At 44.6% G+C, this 21,447-nt stretch overlaps 1 protein-coding gene across 1 annotated transcript in view; it reads left to right on the top strand.

Moving 5' to 3' along the window:
- The window catches only part of SLC16A2 (solute carrier family 16 member 2), a 106,794-nt gene extending 86,487 nt beyond the window's left edge, over nucleotides 1–20,307 (top strand). Inside the window, exons 2-6 of the mRNA XM_030934761.1 lie at nucleotides 7,419–7,563; nucleotides 10,777–11,227; nucleotides 12,170–12,313; nucleotides 15,631–15,859; nucleotides 17,745–20,307. Coding sequence (XP_030790621.1) covers nucleotides 7,419–7,563; nucleotides 10,777–11,227; nucleotides 12,170–12,313; nucleotides 15,631–15,859; nucleotides 17,745–17,965 — 1,190 coding nt within the window. The 3' untranslated portion in view covers nucleotides 17,966–20,307. The remainder of the gene's footprint in view (nucleotides 1–7,418; nucleotides 7,564–10,776; nucleotides 11,228–12,169; nucleotides 12,314–15,630; nucleotides 15,860–17,744) is intronic.
- Nucleotides 20,308–21,447: the final 1,140 nt, after the last annotated feature.

The raw sequence follows: 21,447 nt of genomic DNA, 5'->3' as shown, positions 1-21,447 counted from the left end.
TGGTTATAATTGTCATCATAATTGTTATCATGACTATTAGTTATTCTTTTTTAATATGGTCATTGCTTGACTATTTTTCTCTTACTAAAATTTTTTGATAACCTATCCCACTAACAGTCCCTTAAGTCACTTCTCTTATATAATGCTATTCTTCTTCAGTCACAATCTAGTTATTAGATTACCTTTCTCTCCCTTTATAGAAAATTTTCTCTCACTTGGAGTTTCTGACTTCTCTGAAAATCTTTAAACAGAAAATTTCATTCTGGCCTTGAACTATGAGGTTCATAAATTTTATTACCCTCCTTTAAAAAAAATGTGTTCCCTACTCTACTGTGAGATCCTTGAAGTCAAATACCATATGTCACTCATTTAACATCTTGAATGCCTATGAGATAGACATGTATCTGGGCCAGAGATAATGTTAAATAACTGTTGAATAAATTAATATAACATATGAATTACTTCATTTTTAAATATATACATTTAGTATTAAAAACTATATTAAGGCACTTCTCTATAATTCCAATGAAGTACAGCTAAAAATGCTGGACTTTATATCTAAAACAAATGTAACAAGATTGAAAAGTGGAGAGAAGAAGGCAGATGGGCTAGGAAACTTGGGATCTAAGAAAAAAATGTAACAGAAAACCTGAGTTTTCTTTTTACTTCACATATCTTAGACCTGGAGCTGAAGAAGGCAGCAACCAAGAAATGCCAATGGAAACAGACAAAAGAAAAAAAAAAGTTTGATTTGTCTAGCCAAAAGACAGGAAAAGGGGCAGCCTAGCAAAACAAAAAACCTTTAAACAATAACCCCTCTACTCCAGCCAAACACCATGGGAAAAAATGCACCCCACTTGACCTTTGCCAACAAAGGCCTACTGGGGAGCCAAGACTTCTATGCTCACCCAGCTGTAACAAGGTGCTCCAACCTTCCCCCGTCCCATGCTGAGGTGGTGTCAGAGAAAACTTAGTAGGGAGCCAGGAATTTCTTCCCCTCTCAGCAGTAACAAGGCCTGCCCCTCCCCCCATGGTGTCAGTAGAGACCACATAGGGAGCCTGGACTTTCACCCTTGCAAAGTATAACCTCCAACCACCTCTCCCACTCCTGGCAAGGTGCCAAGGTGGTGTCAGTGAAAGCCAAGTAGGAAACTGGGACTTTCACCATCACTCACTGAGGTAAGACCACATGGGAAACAGTAACAAGGAACCCCTACTCCTCCCAACCAAGAAGATATCAAAAGAAGCCTAGTAGGGATCTTGAATACCCACCCCTGCTCAGCAATAACAAGGTACCCTTCCTTCTCAGAGTGTCAATAGAAGCTAAGCATGGAACCTGGACTTCCAACCCCATCTGGTAGTAATGAAGTGGTCCCTCAATGGCACAGTATCAGAAGAGGCCTGCTAAAACACAAGATTTAAATAAGATCCAGAGTCTCATATCTAAAATTCCCAGAATACAATAGAAAATCATGAATCACACCAAGGACCAGGGAAATCTTGACTTCAACAAGAAAAGACTATCAACTGACACTAACATGAAGATGACACAGAAATTGAATTATTTGGCAAGGATTTTAAAGCAGCCATCAAAAAATGTTTTTAACAAATCATTACAAGCATACTTGGAACAAATGAAAAAAATATTAAGTCTCAGCAGATAAATAGAAGTTATAAAGATGAAATAAATGGAAAATTTTGGAGCTGAAAAATATAAAACCAAAAATAAAATAAGCCCACTGGATGGGCCCCACAGCAGACGAGAGAAGACAGAAGAAGGAATCAGTGAACTTGAAGGCAGAACAATAAATAATTATCCAATCTGAACCACAGAGAGAAAATAGATTGAAACAAATGGAAAGAGACTCAGATGTCTGTGAGGTTATAACAAAATATTTAGCATTTCTGTCGTCAGAGGAGTCCCAGAAGAGGAAGAAGGCAGGACTGAAAAGGTACTTGAAGAAATAATTGCTGAAAACTTCCCAAATCTGTTAAAAACATAAGACTGTAGATTTAAGAAACTGAGCAAATCCCAAAGAGAATAAACTCAAAGAACTCTATGACACATCATAGTCAAACTTTCAAAAACTAAACACACACACATGCACGTGCATGCACACACACACACACATCTTGAAAACAGTAAGAGAGAAATGACACCTTAACTCTAGGGGAAAAACAATTAAAATGATAGAAGATTTCTCATCAGAAACCATGGAAGGCAAAGTGCTGAAATAAAAACTCTCTTAGCTCAGAATTGTATATGCAGTGAAAATGTCCTTCAGGAATGAATGAGGAAATCAATACATTCTCAAATGAAGGAAAACTAAGAGAATTTGTCACAACAGACCTACCCTAAAAGAATAGTAAAGGAAATTATTTAACCAGAAAAGAAACAATAGAAGAAGGAATCTTGGAACATCAGAAAGAAAGAACAGTGGAAAAAGTAAAATTATAGGTAAATATAACAGATATTATAATTGATTTATTATAATAAAATAGATTTCTTCTCCTTTTGCATTGTTTTCTTTTTCTTTCTGTCACCCAGGCTGGAGTGCAGTGGCACAATCATGGCCCACTGCAGCAGCCTCAACTTCCTGGGCTCAGGTGATCCTCCCACCTCAGCCTCCTGAGTAGCTGGGACTACAGGTGTGCACCACATGCCCAGCTAATTTTTTGTAGAGATGGAGTTTTGCCATGTTACCCACACTGGTCTCAAACTCCTAGACTCAAGTGATCTGCCCACCTTGGCCTCCCAAAGTGCTGAGATTACAGGCATGAGCCATTGTGCCTGGCCCCTTTTGTGTTTTCTAAATTAGGTTTAACAGTTGAAGAAAAATTATAATAATGCCTAATGTGGTTATTAATAGATGTAGAGGAAATATTTAAGACAATTTTATTATAAATGGGGGAGGGTGAGGAGACATAAGGGAGGTTAGGTTTCTACACTCCTCTCAAAGTAGTAAAATGTCGACACCAATAACGTTGTATACATATGATGTGATACCATTATACACATATAATGTGATTTCTTTGAGTACATTTTTCAGTGGCCACTAAAAAAGGTATACACTTAAAAGCACAATAAAGAAAGTGGAATTCTAAAAACTTTTAAAGTAACCCACAGGCAGGCAGGATAAAAGAAAACAGAGAAAGTAAAAACAGAAAACAAACAGGAAACAAAAATAAAATTGCCCTAATATATCAATGAGTACATCAAATGTAAATGATCTATATGTATCAGTTCAAAGACAGAGATTGGCAGAGTGGATAGAAAAAAAAATCATGACCCAGCTATATGTTGTCTATAAGAAACTCACTTCAAATATGTATTTCCAGGGAATTATGCTGGGTAAAAAAAAGAAAGTCAATTTCAAAAGGCTACACATTGTATGATTCCATTTATATAACTTTCTTCAAATTCATGATTGCTAGGAGTTATGGGTGGTGGGGAAGTGGGCTGAGTGTGACTGTAACACAAAGGAGATCTTTGTGGTGATGGAATAGTTCTGTATCTTGATTACAATGGTGGTTTCAGGAATCTACCCATGATTAAATGATACAGAACTATATGCACATATTGTGCCACTCCCAATTTCTGGTTTTGATATCATACTATAGTTACAATAAGGGGAAACTTGGTGAAGAGTTCAAGGCACCTCTCTGGACTATCTTGGCTATTTCCTGTGAATCTATAATTATTTCACAACTTAAAATGTTTTTTTAAACCAAATAGATTAATTTTTAAAAGCTATATCAAACATAATTTAAACTTTCTTTGACTGTACAAAAAATTCCTTATAAGAATAATCATCAGTTTTCATTATATCATAGACATTCAGAAGGGCCAAGTAATGGTGAGTTCTAGTTATAAAATGTCAGTAAAATGATTTGCTAAATTTAATTATTTTTTTCTCTCTGACAATACAACTGAGCTACTTTTTTACTCTGGCCAGAATAAAGATACATATATCATAAATGAGATCTTGCACTGGCACTTTCTGCTTTCCTACCTTCTCCCTGCCTTTAAAAATAACATCAGATTTATTGAGCTATACTTACATATGGTAATATTCACCCTTTGTACATGCTCAGTTCTGTGAATTTTGACAAAAGAATACCATCACCATAATCAAGATATATAAAATATAAAGCTTAGAAAAGAGAGACTCAAGATGAAACTTGATAACATTTTCATTACCCCCAAAAAGTTTCTTCATGCCCCTCTGTAGTTAATTGTCTCCCTCATCCCTCCTCCTGGCACCTACTGATTTGTTTTTCTGTCCCCATAGTTTTGTCTTTTCCAGAATTTCCTGTAAGTGGAAGGAATAATTTGAGTCTAGCTTCGTTTACTTAGCATAACGCCTTTGAGATTGTCCAAGTTTTAGTAGTTCATTCCTGTCTATTGCTGTGTTGTATTCCATTGTATTAATGTGTATTCATTTGTTTATCCATTCACCAGTTGAAGTACATTTGGGTTGTTTCCAGATTTGGGCAATTATGAAAACAAGCTAGTGTAACCATCTAGGTACAGGTTTTTGTGTGAACGTAAGTTTTCATTCATCTTGAGCTAATATCTGGCAATGGGTTTTCAGGATCATGGTAAATGTATGCCTAACTTCACAGGAAGCTGCCAAACTGTTTTCCAAAGTGAGTACTGTTTTGCATCGCCACCAGCAGTGTATTACATTTCCAGTTCCTCCATATCCTCCCCAGTATTAGGTATTATCATTTTTTAAAAGCCTTTCTTTGCTGGGCACCATGGCTTACGCCTATAATCCCAGCACTTTTGGAGACTGAGGCAGGTGGATCACTTGAGGCCAGGAGTTTGAGACCAGCCTGGCCATCATGGTGAAACCCCGTCTCTACTAAAAATACAAAAAATTAGTTAGGCATGGTGGCATGAGCCTGTAATTCCAGCTACCTGGGAGGCTGAGGCACGAGAATTGCTTGAACCTGGGAGGCAGAGGTGGCAGTGAACCAAGATTGCGCCTCTGCACTTCAGCCTGGGAGACAGAGTTTTACTCTGTCTCAAAAAAAAAGAAAAGAAAAGAAAAGAAAAAACCCTTTCTTGGTAAGGGCTGTCTCATTGTGGTTTTAATATGTGTTTCTCAACTGATTAGTGATGTTGAGCATCTTTTTATATGCTTAATTACTATTCATATCATAAATGTATGTGCACATGTGTAATTGTGTAATCTCTGTTCTTTTGCCCATATTTTAAGTTAGATTGTTTGCTTTATTATTGAGTTGTGAGACTCAACTCACTCTTGTATGGTGAATACCAGCCTATTGTCAGATTTTGTGTGCTGCAAAATTTTTCCATCTGTGGCTTGCCTTTTCATTTTCATAACTATTTTTGAAAAGCAGAAGTTTTCAATTTTGATCAAGTCTAATATATCAAATATTTTCTTTTATTGATCATACCTTTTGTGAATATCTGCAAAATCTTTGCCTAACCAAGGCCAGGAAGATTTTTCTCCTATATGTTCTTCTAGAAGTTTTATAGTTTTAAGTTTTACATTAAGTCTACGATCCATTTTGCATTGATTTTTAAACATAATGTGATTATTGATATTTACAAAGTTCTCTTATACTTATAATTATATTTGATTTTTTTTTTTCTTGAGACGGAGCCTCACTCTGTCACCCAGGCTGGAGCGCAGTGGCGCGATCTCAGCTCACTGCAAGCTCCGCTTCCTGGGTTCAGGCAATTCTCCTGCTTCAGCCTCCTGAGTAGCTGGAACTACAGGCACCCGCCCCCACACCCAGCTAATTTTTTGTATTTTGAGTAGAGATAGGGTTTCACTCTGTTAGCCAGGATGGTCTTGATCTCCTGACCTCATGATCCGCCCACCCTGGCCTCCCAAAGTGCTGGGATTACAGGCGTGAGCCACCGCACCCGGCCCTGATCTTCAGCAGATCACGAGGTCAGAATATTGAGACCATCCTGGTCAACACGGTGAAACCCCGTCTCTACTAAAAATACAAAAAAAAAATTAGCCGGGCGTGGTGGCGGGCGCCTGTAGCCCCAGCTACTCAGGAAGCTGAGGCAGGAGAACGGCATGAACCCGGGAGGCGGAGCTTGCAGTGAGCAGAGATTGGGCCACTGCACTCCAGCCTGGGCAACAAAGTGAGACAACGTCTCAAAAAAAGAAAAAAAGAAAAAGAAATGTTTGAGGTAGGTGCAAGCAGAAATTTTAATCTCCATTTCAGATGAGAAAACTGAGGATTAGAGAAATGCTGTGTGACTTCTCAAGATCTCACAGCTGATAGGAGATGAAATGGCAAGGTAAGAGGTGAACCTGTGATAAAAAGTTAAGATCTCCTGCTGTCCCAGGCTAGTACTTTTGAAGCCAGGCAGAGAGGGCTCAGGGTAGGGCTCTAACAAAGTAAAGATTCCCAATGGGAAGCTGAGAAACCTATTTGGCACTGAGGTAAGAGACACAGCCGGTTGACTAGCCCCAGACTGACTTCCTTTGGCCCACTGGGGCTCCACAATTGGAGACAGCCAGAAGTTGGCCCAGTGCCTAGCTCATGTGTCACTCAATGAATGCTCTTTGAGGATGATGATGAAGAGTTGGAAGTGTTCAAAGGAGAGTTCTGAAATTAATTTCAGAGTTAGAAATTAAAGCTAAGAGGAAAAGTTAAGGGAACTAAGATTATTTGGTGGAGAAAAGAGAGGCTCAAGATGACACTTGATAACAGCCTTCAGACAAAAAAAAAAAAAAAAAAAAAAAAAAAAAGCTTGAACTTTCCTTCTGAGAGCTGAGCAAAGGGAAACGGACTGGAAGAATCTAAGTAAAAGGGCAAGTTCCTTTCTCCTTAGTGAGGATTGTTATAGACACTTAAGAGCCTTTAGAAACAGGATAACATCTTCTTGAGTTTGAAGTCAGGAATTTGCCAAACATGGGCTCTGATGACGGAATTCAGCATGAGGGTTACATGACTCTCTTGCACAGTGGCCTTAGAAATCTTTAGGTGGCCCATGAACCTGCCGTGTATCCTAGTACAATTCTAGGAAGCTTTTGTCTGTGGCCTTCTCTGCTCCTTAGTCTTATCATCTTCACAGGGTTGTTCTAATGCGGCAGACAAGCCTGACCTTAGCTCCTGAAAGCTTAACCCCAGTGTTTTTTGCCCCTGAAGCCAAGTGGCTTAGAACCTAAGGCTATAGATCTGGCTTAGCATCCCCGGAAAGGCCTGAAATATCGACTAGTCCAAATCTTACCCCAGTGATAGAATCCCCTGTTTCGTATCTAGTCTCTTCTTGCAAAACTCTCTGATCACTGGGGACTAGCAAGCTGGCAATGCAGACCAATGCAATGCCCCCGTGAAAGGCCAGAGAAGAGCTGAGATACCAGCAGTACCACTAGGCACTACACTAAGCTAAAGTGTCTTTGTGCTTGTTTTCTCTGCAGCATGGGTAGGAGCCCTCGCGATGGGTATGATCTTCTTCTGTTCTCCCATTGTGAGTATATTCACTGACCGTTTGGGCTGCCGAATCACAGCAACCGCGGGAGCTGCTGTTGCTTTCATTGGCCTCCATACCAGCTCCTTCACCAGGTAAGGCTAGGAGTTGGTGGTTATTTCCCCAAGGCTGAGGGTTGGTTTTTTCTGGGCTTTAGCTAGGGTTACTTTTCTCACTGCAGAATCCCATGGCCATGGCCATGTAGGGCCCTGAAAGATCCTGCACCCTGGATTCAGAATCCAGTGAACTCATTTAGGTAGGTTCCCCAGGACACATTGGTAGGAAGTATCCCCAGAGAGGACCCAAGAGTTCCAAAGTGGTAGGAGTACTCTAAGCCTGATAGTTCATAGAGCTGGGCCCAAGTCCAGTTTTGGCCACTGAATGGCAATAGAACAATTGATGAGTACCATTGCTCTCTCTGTGCCTCAATTTCTACATCTGTAACATGAGGGGATTTGACCATATGGTCTTTTTACGTCTCTTTCAACTCTGCTATTCGATTCCTCTTCAGTGTGCCACACATCTCACGACCTCACTTTCCATCCCAAGACTGAGCTTCTCAAGTGAACCCATGTGAACACCTAGCACAGGATTCCCAAAGGAATCTTATTCTGAAAAAGAGTTCAACTGAGCCCAAGGATGTTTAGCATTTCTGACTCTTTTCCAGATAGCTCAGACTGCTGACATATGGATGATTTGGGACAGAAAATGATTCACATCATGGGCATCAGAAGGATGATTAGCAATATCCCTCACTGAGATACAAACCCAGAACCCAGCTACCCAGCTAGGCCTGGGCTAAACAGAAACCCTAGTCCCACTGGTTCCACTGGCAGAACTTGGCAGTGTCAGGCGAGAAGCAGGCTCTAGGTTCATTTTCTGCTTTCTTTTCTGCCAGCCTGAAGAAGAATGTGTGTAGGGTAAGGGAAAATAAATACCCTATACCACAGCCTGAGGAATATGGAATTCCTAAAGAACTCTGTTGACTTTCTGCCAAAGACACTCTGGAAGTTATGGCACCTCCTACTTCCAATCTGCTTGGGCCAACGTAGGGGAATGCCAGCCTGGAAACATGGAAATGAGAAATGGCCATGGTGACATGTCTAGGATGAGGTCAGAGCTAACTTGTCAGAGACTTGCTTTCTGAGCTGAGTTACCCAGAAAAGCACCATGGCTCTCTAGGCCTAAGGTTCCACTCACAGTAGAGAATGATAATTGTGTTTTGCCTTAACTGGGCCCTGTGAGGTAAGCCAACTTTCTTTATGACTTGAGCATTTCCAGCTGCCCAGCCTGCCCTCCAGCAGAGTTTGGATTTGGTCTGCAGTCATTTCTTGGCTTCGTCCCATCCAACTGGGACAGAAAAGGGAAAATCCATGCCCTGCCTGGAAACTACTCAGCACTCCCAGGGCAGCAGCTCCAGACCTTTTCAGAACCCCTCCGGTGGTCAGCCTCATTCACCCCCAGCAAGCTGTGGGGAGGAGCTAGGCTTCAGAAGCAGCTCTAGTCTCAGCACTACACAGCAAAGGTCTGTTTTTTAAGACCAAGCAGAGCAAAGTGTAAACAAATTAGCAACATATGGATCCCATTTCCCTTCCAATCCACATGGGCTCAATTACGGGAGGGGAAGGAGCTCAGATGTGGTGTTTTCTTCTGGCACGCTTCTCTAGGCACATTGGAGTAGGCGTTCTGTTCTCCAGCCCCTAACCTTCTTCTCTACCCGCTTTGTTCTTTCTGTAAGAGGATCTTCAGAGCCAAGAAACTTTCTGGATGGCTTCACATCCAGTGGAAAAATGGTTCTGCTCATGGTTAGAGCTCCAAATCATCCTTCCTGTTGTCTCACTTAGGGCCCTGAGTTCCTCTGAATGACATGGAATGGGGCAGGATGCAGACAGGGCTGGTGGGGCTTTGGAAAACCCAAACAATGGGTCTGCAGTCCTGGGGCCCAGCTAGAAGTAGATCCACCACACAGCACCCTAAACCAAATCCTATGTTTTGCCCCCACTGGCCCCTTCCCTGAAGGTCTAACACAAGGCCCCTTGGATAAGGCCCCCAAGCCAGGCCAATCCCATAGGGTACTTACAATCTAATGGGCACAGGCCCAAAGGAACCTGACAGAAGAGGAGCATTTGGCTTAGCTGTGTGTTCCAAGCAAAGACAACCCTTTCAGAACCAAATCCTTGCTCATGTCCAGTGAATACCAGCAGATGGAAAGCAATAATGATAGCTATCTTAGAATCATGAGTGCTAGCACCACATCTTCTCTGTAGCTTAGGCCCAGTCCTTTAGTATGAGGACTGGGTCTATCTCCAGAGAAGAACTGCCTGACCAAGAAGAGTATTAGGTAATTTAGTGGCCAGATAAGAACTATTGCAAAATATATTGAGGCATCAAAAAGAAAACAAAATTCTTTACTAAGTTGTGCCAATATTATCTGGGGGCATATGGCTGGCCAAGCTGACCTTCCTATTGCCTTTCCCTTTCTGACCCTTTACTTTATGTTTCAGAGGCTTATGGCCACAGCAGGGCCTATGAGTTTTAAGCCAGGACCTGTCTTACTTGGCCAGGCCCACAAATTCTTTGAGGCTCCACTTGCTGTCAAGGAGCCAGGCTACTCTAGGGAACAAATCTATACCATATCCAGAAACAAAGGCAGGACTCTAAAAGTTAAAGAGACTCCTACCTAATGATCCCCACGGAGATCATCCAGGGCCTAGTGTAAAGGGTCTTGGGATATGCGGACCTTCGGCAGGGTTGAGGGGAGCGTATGTCTCAGATCATCAGCCATTCTCTGAAATATTAATGGCCTTAGCATGGAGAAAGACACTGAAGAGTCCCATGGAAGGTTTCAATCTTCTGGGATTTTGACTTCTTGCAGACCTTTGTTGCTACCTGGGATAAAGCTTTGGCCACCACCAATAGTAAAGTGAGACTATTCTCTCTAAGACAATGACTCCTTGTAGCCCCTCATCCAGCTTTTACATGGGCTAGTTCTGGCTTTCCTTTGAACAGTCCTCTTTGATGGGGTGCTGTGAGTCATGCTAGAGTCACACAGACCTGGATTCAAGTCCCAGTTTTGCTGATTCCCAGTTATGTTACCTTGGGCCAATTATTTTACCTCTCTGAGCCTCTGCTTCCCCATCTGCAACACAGGGATCAGAAGGCCCTCTTCTTTGTCAGCTCTGAGGGTCAGTGGCAAGTGGGGCTGTGGGTTAAGGGTGGAGGAATGGAAGTCTCAGGAAGCTGACAGGGGAGGGCAGATAGATTGCTGGTCAGGCTGCTGAGGACAGCTCTTGGTGTTTCTCCCACAGCTCCCTAAGCCTGCGCTACTTCACCTACGGGATTCTCTTTGGTTGTGGCTGTTCCTTCGCCTTTCAGCCATCCCTCGTCATCCTGGGCCACTACTTTCAACGCCGCCTGGGTCTGGCCAATGGTGTGGTGTCTGCTGGGAGTAGCATTTTCTCCATGTCCTTCCCCTTCCTCATCAGAATGCTGGGGGATAAGATCAAGCTGGCCCAAACCTTCCAGGTGCTGAGTACCTTCATGTTTGTTCTTATGCTGCTTTCACTCACCTACCGGCCCCTCCTGCCCAGCTCCCAGGACACCCCAAGCAAGAGAGGTGTCCGCACCCTGCACCAGCGCTTTCTGGCTCAACTCAGGAAGTACTTCAACATGCGAGTGTTCCGCCAACGCACTTACCGCATCTGGGCCTTCGGGATTGCTGCTGCTGCCCTTGGCTACTTTGTTCCCTATGTACACCTGGTGAGGAATACCAGGGTGGGCCCACCCCACCTGGCCCCAAGAAGCTACCCTCAACCTGCCTAGATTCCAGAGGGTGGGGGTGGGAGACATTGAAAGGGCAGAGCTGGGACCTTTGGGAAAAGAAACAAAATATTGGTTGGAGAGATCCAGAGAGGGAAAAAGAGAGAGGTTGAGGGAAGACCTTAGTGGAAAATGGGGGCAATTCCACAGGGGGAAGCCCATGGACCATGGCTTCTCCCACAGTAAAAATTTAGATAGATTTTGAGGAGATACGCATTGCCAGGATGCAGGAGACCGACCTGGGTGATCCAAGACAGGATTCTGTGGAATGCTGGTCTTTGTGGTCAAATGATTTTGTTTAGGAAGTAACATATACTGGATCTCTCTAACTTCATCAAGTGTAGTAATCCCTTAAAGGGACTAAAAAAAAAAATTGTAGGAAAGAAACCCATTCAGCTTTGTTTAACTAACCATCCACCAAACTTATGCAGCTACAGAACTGTTGGTTGTAGTCCAGCTATTATCCTCCACAGGCTTCATGTTTCCTAAAACACACTTTGGAAGAGTTGCCTGGAAGTTGGTGGATTCTTCTCCCCTGGTGATTTGATGTTGCCTTAGGCTGTCAGTTTGGGGTAAGGGAATGGGGAGATAGTAGAGAAACCCTTGGATTTTCTCAATCATTTAGGCTATTTTCTGTCCTGCTGGGGCTTAGAAGGGGCGTGGAGGTACCCACCCTCCTCAGCTGTTGCTCAGAAGTCCAGAATCCAGAGAACCAAGGGATAAGCAGCCAGAGAGCTTGTCATGGAGGTAGGGCTACAGGAGAGGGGGTTTCTGTCCTGCTCCAGGAAAGTAACCAGTAGAGGATTCTGGATATGCCTACAGTTACCAGTCAGCTCCTCTTTCTCCTCCTGTTTCTGGGGGTCCTTGTGCTATGCTTTTCAGATGAAGTATGTGGAAGAGGAGTTCTCAGAAATCAAGGAGACCTGGGTGCTCTTGGTGTGTATTGGGGCTACCTCAGGCCTTGGGCGTCTTGTGTCAGGCCACATCAGTGACTCCATCCCTGGACTTAAGAAGATCTACTTGCAGGTGAGTGTGACCACCTGTCCACTGTGGGGAGAAACAGCCTGCCACAAATGCAAGGTTATCCACAGCCTTTGGTATAGAATAGTAGCTTGTTGTGTAGCATGGGAAAGTCAATCAAATTCTCTGAGCCTCCATTTCACCTGCTTTTAAACAAAGAAAATCATCCTCGTTCTGCCTCTTTTACCAAGATTGAGTGAGGATTCTGTGAGAGCAGTGTATATGGAACCTATTAGAACACATGTAAAGGAAGATTTTATTAATAATGGCTCTCCATGCTCCAAGGCTATTTTCTGTGTGAACTAGGCTCTGGTCTGGTCTGAATACAGGCCACTGTTCAGGTTGTTAGTCTTTGTCTACCTGGCAGCAGTATTGCCTTTCTTACCTGACTTATGATCCTGCGGGTGGGTTTATGAAGACGTACCCAAGTGCAGAACCCTGTGAAGGGGCAAAGATAGCCTCCAAAATCAAGTAGTCACAAATAATCTATCAGGAAGGTGATTGAGTTCTGACTCATTTATCTCCTGGGAAAGCCCTAAAAGCACTTGAAAGGGGTCTTGGCTACACTCACAGTGGTGATTTCTCTGTCTCTGATAGCCCCAAGTGCTCTCCTAAGTACCCTCAAATATCTTGGATGAAAATATGATTAACTTTTCCTTAACTTTTTTGCTATTAGATTGCAAGAGTTGGTGCATCTGCTTTGTCAGAGGCAGGGTTGCTTTTAAGGTCCATCCAATCCAACCTCATTACAGTGGTGGAGAAATAGAGGGAAAGGCTCACACAGACAGTAGTAGCAGAGCTGAACTCCTATGCAACACACTTCTCATATTCTACCTTGCCCTAAGTGATGGCAGAGCCAAGTCTCAGAGATGATAAGTGACTTGACTAAGTCAAACCAAGAGATAATCTTGTGATTGAGATAAACCAATTGAAATTTTGAATTTCTGTGCAAATTTCAGCAAGTGCTTATCTGGGTAGCTATTTGCATAGTAGTATGTGTGGCTTTCCCAGCCTCACCCACATGACACCCCTGTGAGTCTTCCCTGCCAGTATTAGCAGCTCCAAGATGCCAAAGAGTTCTGAAAATCAGGGTAATCTGGCATTGGGCCAGGGCTTTATCTTGAGAAGGGACAGCAGCCCCTGCCTAGTCATATAACTCATGTGATTCTTATCACAGTCCCTAGGAGAGAAGTAGAGCCTCAGCAGCTTTTGCTTTCTGTTACACAGTTGGAGTTCCAAGGGACAGGGAGGCATTAGTCAGTTAGAGGCCAAGATAGGCTTAGGACCCAGTGCCTCTGCTGACCACCCACCCACTGCTCCTGCCCCTTTTCCTTACTCTTACTTCACTGAGTTTTACCACTTACAATAATATAAAATAATCTTAGAACATTATAGCTGAAACGTATCTTCATCAACTAGTAGTTCAACTTCCTCATTTTACAAATTCAGTGTCTTGGGCCAAGAGCACAAGACAATGGATGAACTTCTTTCTCTTGAGTTTGTTAAGATACTCCATCACAGGAATTTGCCTGCCTCTCTCCCTGCATGTAATGCAGGAGTACAGGCCTGGGGGAGGAAAGGAGTATACACACCTTCAGGTTCTGAAGAGCTATCTAGTAGATTCTGTGGCTCCTACTGTTGGTAAAGACAGGCACTTGTCTCTGGCATCAAGCCCCTGGACAGTCTGCTGGAAAGGAAATAGTGACAGGCTGCAAGACAGCCTCACTTTGTGCCAATTCTTGAGGCCTGTTTCTCACGTCCAAGAGGGATTTTAAATTTCTGAATCTTGAGGCCTGTTTCTCACGTCCAAGAGGGATTTCAAATTTCTGAACCTTGGCAAAGCCTCATGGAGGATGTTTAACAGACAGCTAGATACAATAGGTAATACTTAGACCTGATTAAAATCAGTTAATAGGGTTCTTTGTGTTATATAATGGTATTAACTTTCAATTTCCATAATGGGCTTTATTAATAGGTGTGTCTGGTTTTATCTTATAGTTGTGTGTGAATCTCTTAAAGGATAAGCTCAGGTACTGGGGTTCTTATTCCTAGCTTCTGCCTAGCTACCTCAAAACTGCCTGATCAAAGTTCAAAGTCTCCCAACAAAAAGATGTCCTCAGATGGCATTATCCTCTCCAAAAACCAACTGATCAACCTAACAAACCCACTGCCAGCAACAACATAGAAAATCTTTAGGGCACCAAATAACCATGTCCCCCACTCCTTCAGTGTGTTCTTGGCTAAGTTGGCTTGCTGGTGTGAACTATTAGAAAATCCTTGGGCCTATTAAGGCCTTGATAAAGAGAGCAGATCTTAGCCCTGACCCTGGGATGACCTGGTTCTGACCTGGCTCTACTGGCTGCAGGGGGTTGGCAGCAGCAGGATGGGGGCAGGGTTCTTTTCTCTGCCTGCAGCCCAGGTCTTCAGTCTAGCTGGCCAACACAGGTTGCAAATGAAGACCAGCTATGTTTGCAGTGGCCCTTTTCTCTGTGGAGAAGGAAAAAAAAAAACACCTCTGGAAAGGCAGTTTTTTCATTTTGGAGTCATTTTGCTTAGCCCAAAGAAAGCCCAGTGGCTAGTCAGTGTTCCTGGGCTGGCTTCATTCTCCCTAGACACACACCTTCCCAGTGGCTTGGTTCCCCTAAAAGGTTCCTTTTTTTGCCTTCTCAGGGTGTCCTTCTCAGAGGGCCCCAGAGCCATGTGTCTGAGATGTCTGAGATAGGCAGTGCAGTCCATGTCCTAAAGCATAGGAACCTGGGTGAATGTCCCAATGGTTTCCTTTATGCCAAGCTATTTTATAAAATCAGCCCCCACAAAAATGGGCACTGGCTCCTTCCCCATTTCAAGAAGTTGTGCCTTCCACTTACAACCCCATCTGATCATCATGCAAGCCATCCTCATGCCCTCCCTTCCCTCTTTCCATACTTTACTTGGATCTGAGAACACCAGTATGGCCTGATCCCAGACCCTGATCCCTGGGTAAGCCAAATACAGGCTCAGAAAGCAGAAACAACAATTCCTTTTATCTTAGGGTCTAGTGCAAAGACAAACTTCTTGAGGCCAGGGGCCAAGTATCCCCCAACTTTTTTTTTTTTTAATCCCGACAGAATCACAGTTAAGTAGGGCCTTTCTTGGACTTTGAATCCCTCAGTGCAAGACTTAGAAAGGGCCTAACTATTCAGTCCAACTGCTCTCTCTGTTGACACCCTCCCCCTCCCATCACCCCATTGTATAGATGGAAGAAATGAAGACTTGAGAAAGGAGATGTGATGCTATGTGTTCTTGGCTGGCCAGCATGTGACCTCAGGCCCTTGTTTCTCCAGGTCCTTTCCTTCCTGCTCCTGGGCCTGATGTCCATGATGATTCCCCTGTGCCGGGACTTCGGGGGCCTTATCGTCGTCTGTCTTTTCCTGGGCCTTTGCGATGGCTTCTTCATCACCATAATGGCCCCCATTGCATTTGAGCTGGTGGGCCCAATGCAGGCCTCACAGGCCATTGGCTACCTCCTGGGCATGATGGCCCTGCCAATGATTGCTGGGCCCCCCATTGCAGGTGAGACTGATATTCCAGGGAGGGCATGAATTAGGGAGTCCTGTTTTCCCTGGATACTGGCTCTCCTGAGCACCTCTTCAGGCCCCTTTTCCTCCTATCCTCTATTTAAACAGCTTTGTGAGAGTGCATGAAACCCCTTATCACTACTGGTGGAAGAAATTAAACACATGCACGGATCCATTCTGAGGGATGGATTTTCCATGGTGGTATATCTGTTTCAATAGGGTTTTATTTCAGACAGCATGGATCCTTCCAGGGGGCTGGAGAGAAAAATGAGTTTGGCCTTCCGACGATTCCACTGATCTAGTATCCTCTCACTCTCTCCACAGGCATGTGATTATTTGCAAGGTTGGGTAGGAAGAGAAGAGAAAGCAATCTCTGGTTTTATCAAAACCTAGGGACATCCTCCTCCTCCTCTGCCGGCTTCTGAACTGAGCCTATAGAAGATATTTGATTAAAGTAACACACCAGAATTAAGCCAGTGAGGCTCACCTTCAGCAGGAAGTGTTGAGTTGCCATCTTTCAGCACTCCTGGTTTCTCCCTTCATTTTCCCAGAAGGGCACTGTTGGTATCCCAGGGAACAGGGAACAGAAAACCAATGACAAGAGAACTCCATTTCTTTTCCTTTTTTTTTTTTTTTTTTTTTTTGAGACAGGGTCTTGCTTTGTCACCAGGCTGGAATGCAGTGGTGCGATCTCAGCTATCTCGGCTCATTGCAACTTCCGCCTCCCAGGTTCAAGCGATTCTCCTGCCTCAGTCTCCCGAGTAGCTGGGAGTACAGGTGCGTGCCACCACGCCCAGCTAATTTTTTGTATTTTTAGTAGAGACGGGGTTTCACTGTGTTAGCCAGGATGGTCTCGATCTCCTGACCTCATGATCCACCCGCCTTGGCCTCCCAAAGTGCTGGGATTACAGGTGTGAGCCACTGTGCCTGGCAACTCTATTTCTTTTCTATAGGATTTATTGCAAACATTGATTCATGCATTAGCTTCTCCTAGGCTAGTGAAGTGGGTTAATTCAACAAATACTCTTCGAACACAAATTATGTGCAAGGTGATATGAGGGCACTGTGTGACAGTGGCAAAAGCTTTCACTCAGGCTCCCGGGTAACAGCCACACTACCCGTTGGGGGAAGGGGGCCTCTACTCATCCCCTGATCCAAACAGTGCCCCAGAATCCACATTTCTTTCCAATTTCCTTAACTCCTGAGTAAGCAAAAGGCCAAGGGCCTTTTTGCCTTTCCTGAATGCTGTTTCTGGGCTCTGAGGTACTATGAGGTACCACACATTAGCTTCTGGAAGTGAGTTGGGAAGGTCTTGCATCTCATGTCAAACATATCCTTGGTTTGGCAGCTTGGAGAAAACCAGAGGGGACAACCATATATGTAACTGAAAGGAACACGTATAGCCTCTTGCTAGGACAAATGGAACTTCAGAGAAGGGTCACTTCAGAGAAAAGGAAAATAAGAACTCATCCGAAATGTACCACAGGAACCATTTGTTGCGGGGGCGGGGGTACGGGGAGGGGAAATACTGTGGACCAAGATAATACTTGGCCATCTTCTGTGGAGTTCTCTTAAACTAGGTTTCCTCCTAACTCTGTAACTAGGTGTGACTAGAACTTAGATTGATGAAAGTCATAAATGGAGAAACTTTAAGAGAAGCTTCATTAGCTTCTTTCATAATGAGCATTCACTCAAGGGCCTGCAGCCCCAGTGCCTTTGGGAGGAGTCACCTGCCCTTGAAGTTGAGGGAGCTCCTGAGTCAAGGCAATACAGGCCAAGATTTTCTGGATAGGCACTGTGATGGCCCCTAGAAGGGGCTGAGAGCACCTTTGGACAGTAGGGCAAAGCTGAGCTTGACTTGTCTCTCTTGACTGTTTCAGGCCTGCTCCGAAACTGTTTTGGGGACTACCATGTGGCCTTCTACTTTGCCGGTGTGCCCCCCATCATCGGGGCTGTAATCCTCTTCTTCGTCCCTCTGATGCATCAAAGGATGTTCAAGAAAGAGCAGAGAGATTCCAGCAAGGATAAGATGTTGGCCCCTGATCCAGACCCCAATGGGGAGCTACTGCCAGGCTCCCCCAATCCTGAGGAACCAATCTAATGCCTTTCTTGCCGTTGTGTGCCCTTTCCCAGCTCTTCCCCTTCATCCCACCCTGCTCAGCATTTACATTTTTGCCACCAGCACACTTGTTCCCAGACCTGCGCACACAGCATTTCAGCCACCTGACAATCTCCTTGGAGCCAAAGCTCCAGGTGTTCCAAACTCATTAACTAAATTCTCCCCAGAATACCTTTAAATTTGCCAGGTCTTTTCTCCTCCCAGGATCTGGGAAAGCTTGGGATCACCCCCTGGCCTTTGGAATCTCTCCATATACTTTCTAAGACCTGGGGGAGGAGGAGGATGGGACCTCCTGGCCCCAGCTTGTTAGTCACCCACTATAATCAACTGCCAAAGGTGCTACCATGTCCCCAGGAGCTTAATAGGGTAGGCCCAAGTCTCTGTTTGCTGAGGAGGTCATTGCCATCTATATTTGGGAGGCACTGGGTGGAGGGGCAGGGAGGTAAAAATGAGACAAGTAGCCTTGGTTAGCCTTAGAGTTGCTGATGGCTGTAGCTTCCCAAGAACTGGGTACAGGCAGTGCCCTTATCGTTTGGTTGGTTAACAGTCTGCTCCCCCTTCCCTTCCTTCTTTTTTTTCCTCTACTGACTTCTCTCCATACTCTTTCCCCTCTATTTCTTTGTATGACTGTCATAGACACATGGGTGCTTGGAGAAAGGAGAGACCCGGAACTTGGGCCAATCAACCTTACCTTGGCCCAGTCCACTCCTAACACTAGCATCAGTCCCACTCATCTCAGGCTGAGCCACATCTCACTTTTTGGCTCAAGCTATATAATCCTACACTGGAAGAGTAGAATGACATATAGGGAAGAAACCTTAAACACCACAGTGTTCCATGTTCCAGTCACTGATTTTTACAAATTTTACAGACCAAGGCATTAATCTCGATGCCCTCCCAGCTCCCCATTCTTGTATACACATGGCAAAATGTGAAGAAACTCCTTTCATCTCAGCAGGCGGAGGAGGACTGATGACACGAGCTGCCATGGTGGGAGGAGGGGCAGTGGACCAGCCCCATCTCTCAGTTTTCATGACAGGTCTATATTTCCACCTGGGCCAGGCCAGAAAAGGGACTGTTTAAGAAAAAAACCCAATTCCCAGCCTGGATCCCAAAAAGGTACAGGCAGCAGTTGCACATAGGGTTGGACAATTTCTTTTGGGAAGGGGAAGCCATCCTAGCCTTTACTACTCAATGTGTCTCCCATGCTGGGCATCCTATGCCACTTTGCTTAGAGGGCATTAAAGGTGCCATGAAAGGTAGACTCTGAACCACTTTGATCCCTCTGAAGTAGGTGACTGATGCTTCCTTATGCCCAGGCTCTGGCAACAATCTTACTGAAAAACATTCCCAGTGCCCCTGGCTAGGGGCAGAGGGCACTGCCAGGCTGTGTTCAGTTAGCACAGCTCACCTCATTAGGAGCTCAGCCTCTCCTCACTCTGCCTGTGTCTCTTTTTCCCCTCTCTGAGCCTTTGTCTATTGTGTTCCTGTCACCCACCCTGTCATCATTTTTGCCAAGCATTCCTGGCTGTCACTTGGAGCCAACAGTAACTTGCCACCCTAAGCCAGGGTCATCCCAGGGCCAGGAGGATGAGGTTGCCCTGAGGGGCTCCAAAGAAGACAATAGTTCCCACTCATGATTTTCCGTTACAAACAGGCAGCTGGGGCATGGTTGGCCTCCGATGATTTCATTCAAGGCCAAAGTCCTGAGACCCCTCCGCTGGTCCCAGTCCAGCTCTTATCAACTCCCCAAAGGAAAACCCACTGGTTCTTAGCTCTGTGGGTAGGAAGGGGCCCTAGAAAGGGCCTAGTTCCTATCCTGTCAGTTCTAACAGTAGTGGAACAGGATAATCTGGGCCCTAGGAGCCCTGTAACTCCCAGGAGAGACCTCTGAAAATTCTGGAGCAACAATGCCCCTGCTTCCATTCCTGCCCGCCTCACTCTCACTGAGTCACCAGAGGGTGATTCTGCAGGACCTCTTTTGTTGCTCAAGGTGCAGATAGCTCTTAGGAATCAGGCAGTCGTCCTCTTCTCTCCAGATGAAGGAAAGACATTCATAGGTCCCAAATTTGCCCATTCAGATGTCACATAACATGGTGGGGTATCAATTTACTTCTTCCACACATGTGGATGTGCACATGTGAGCTTGTGTGCTTTTGGAGAGAATGTTGATTGGCAAAAGCAGCACGGTATTAATATTTAGAGTAGGATGCAGCCTCTTATGCACCACAGTTAAATCTAGAACGAATAAAATTTCAGAGCTCAAGACACGGGACATTTAAATCCTCAAGGAGTTTGGAACAAAATAAACAGATCTAAAAATTCGGTTTGGGTATGTATGTTGCCTACAAGGGAGAAATAGTCTTAACCTGATTAATAGCAGGAAGTTTGACTTCAGAGTTGAAGTCTCATTTCAAATCAAATTTCTGCCAGGTTCTATGCTCTCTGTGAGAGCAGAAATTAGAAAAAGAGCCATATAGGGGTTTGGAGTTGGTCGACTATTTGAGATTGGATTTTTAAGCTCTGAAGTGGAAAAGCGGTTACTTCACAAAATGAAAATGTGCTTACTTGCTGAGATGGACTGGAGGCCCCACCAAGGCCACAGCCTTGCTACAAATGTGCCATATTGAAAACTGGCATTAGGCTGGGCGCGGTGGCTCAAGCCTGTAATCCCAGCACTTTGGGAGGCCGAGACGGGTGGATCACGAGGTCAGGAGATCGAGACCATCCTGGCTAACATGGTGAAACCCCGTCTCTACTAAAAAAATACAAAAAACTAGCCGGGCATGGTGGCAGACGCCTGTAGTCTCAGCTACTTGGGAGGCTGAGGCAGGAGAATGGCGTAAACCTCGGAGGCGGAGCTTGCAGTGAGCTGAGATCCGGCCACTGCACTCCAGCCTGGGTGACAGAGCGAGACTCTGTCTCAAAAAAAAAAAAAAAAAAAAAAAAAGAAAACTGGCATTAACAATAATCCAATTTGGTTCTCCTTCCCTCTCCCTTATGTTATTTATGGGGAACCTAAAGGGACTTACATGGCTGGCTGACACAGCCTGGCAGTGACAGAGCCTGGAATTAAGGATGATGCAGGAGACAGGCCTATAAGAATGACAAAGCTGAGAGTAACCTTAAAGTCTCCCTTGTCCATACTCTGCATTGAATTTAAGTGGAGAGACTGAGGCCTAGAGGTAGGAAGAGACTGCAGTAGGTTCACACAGTTCATCAGTGACACAACAAGATGAGACTTGAACTCATGTCATTGACTCTTCCAGTACAGTTTACACCCCTGGTTTTACAGATGAAGAAACTGGCCCTAGGAGGGATAAATGACTTGCCCACTTCATTCAACAACTGTGTACCAAACCCACTTCCGTAAGTGTGTCAGCAGGACCAGCTCTGAGCAAAAATGAAAGTTTAGCAAAGTTTAACTTTTAGCATACCCCATGTCTTCATGATTACTCTCACCC

This window comes from Rhinopithecus roxellana, chromosome 7, assembly GCF_007565055.1.
Source record: "Rhinopithecus roxellana isolate Shanxi Qingling chromosome 7, ASM756505v1, whole genome shotgun sequence".
In the NCBI taxonomy this organism is placed as follows: Eukaryota; Metazoa; Chordata; class Mammalia; order Primates; family Cercopithecidae; genus Rhinopithecus; species Rhinopithecus roxellana.
This window is presented reverse-complemented; position numbering and strand designations above follow the sequence as displayed.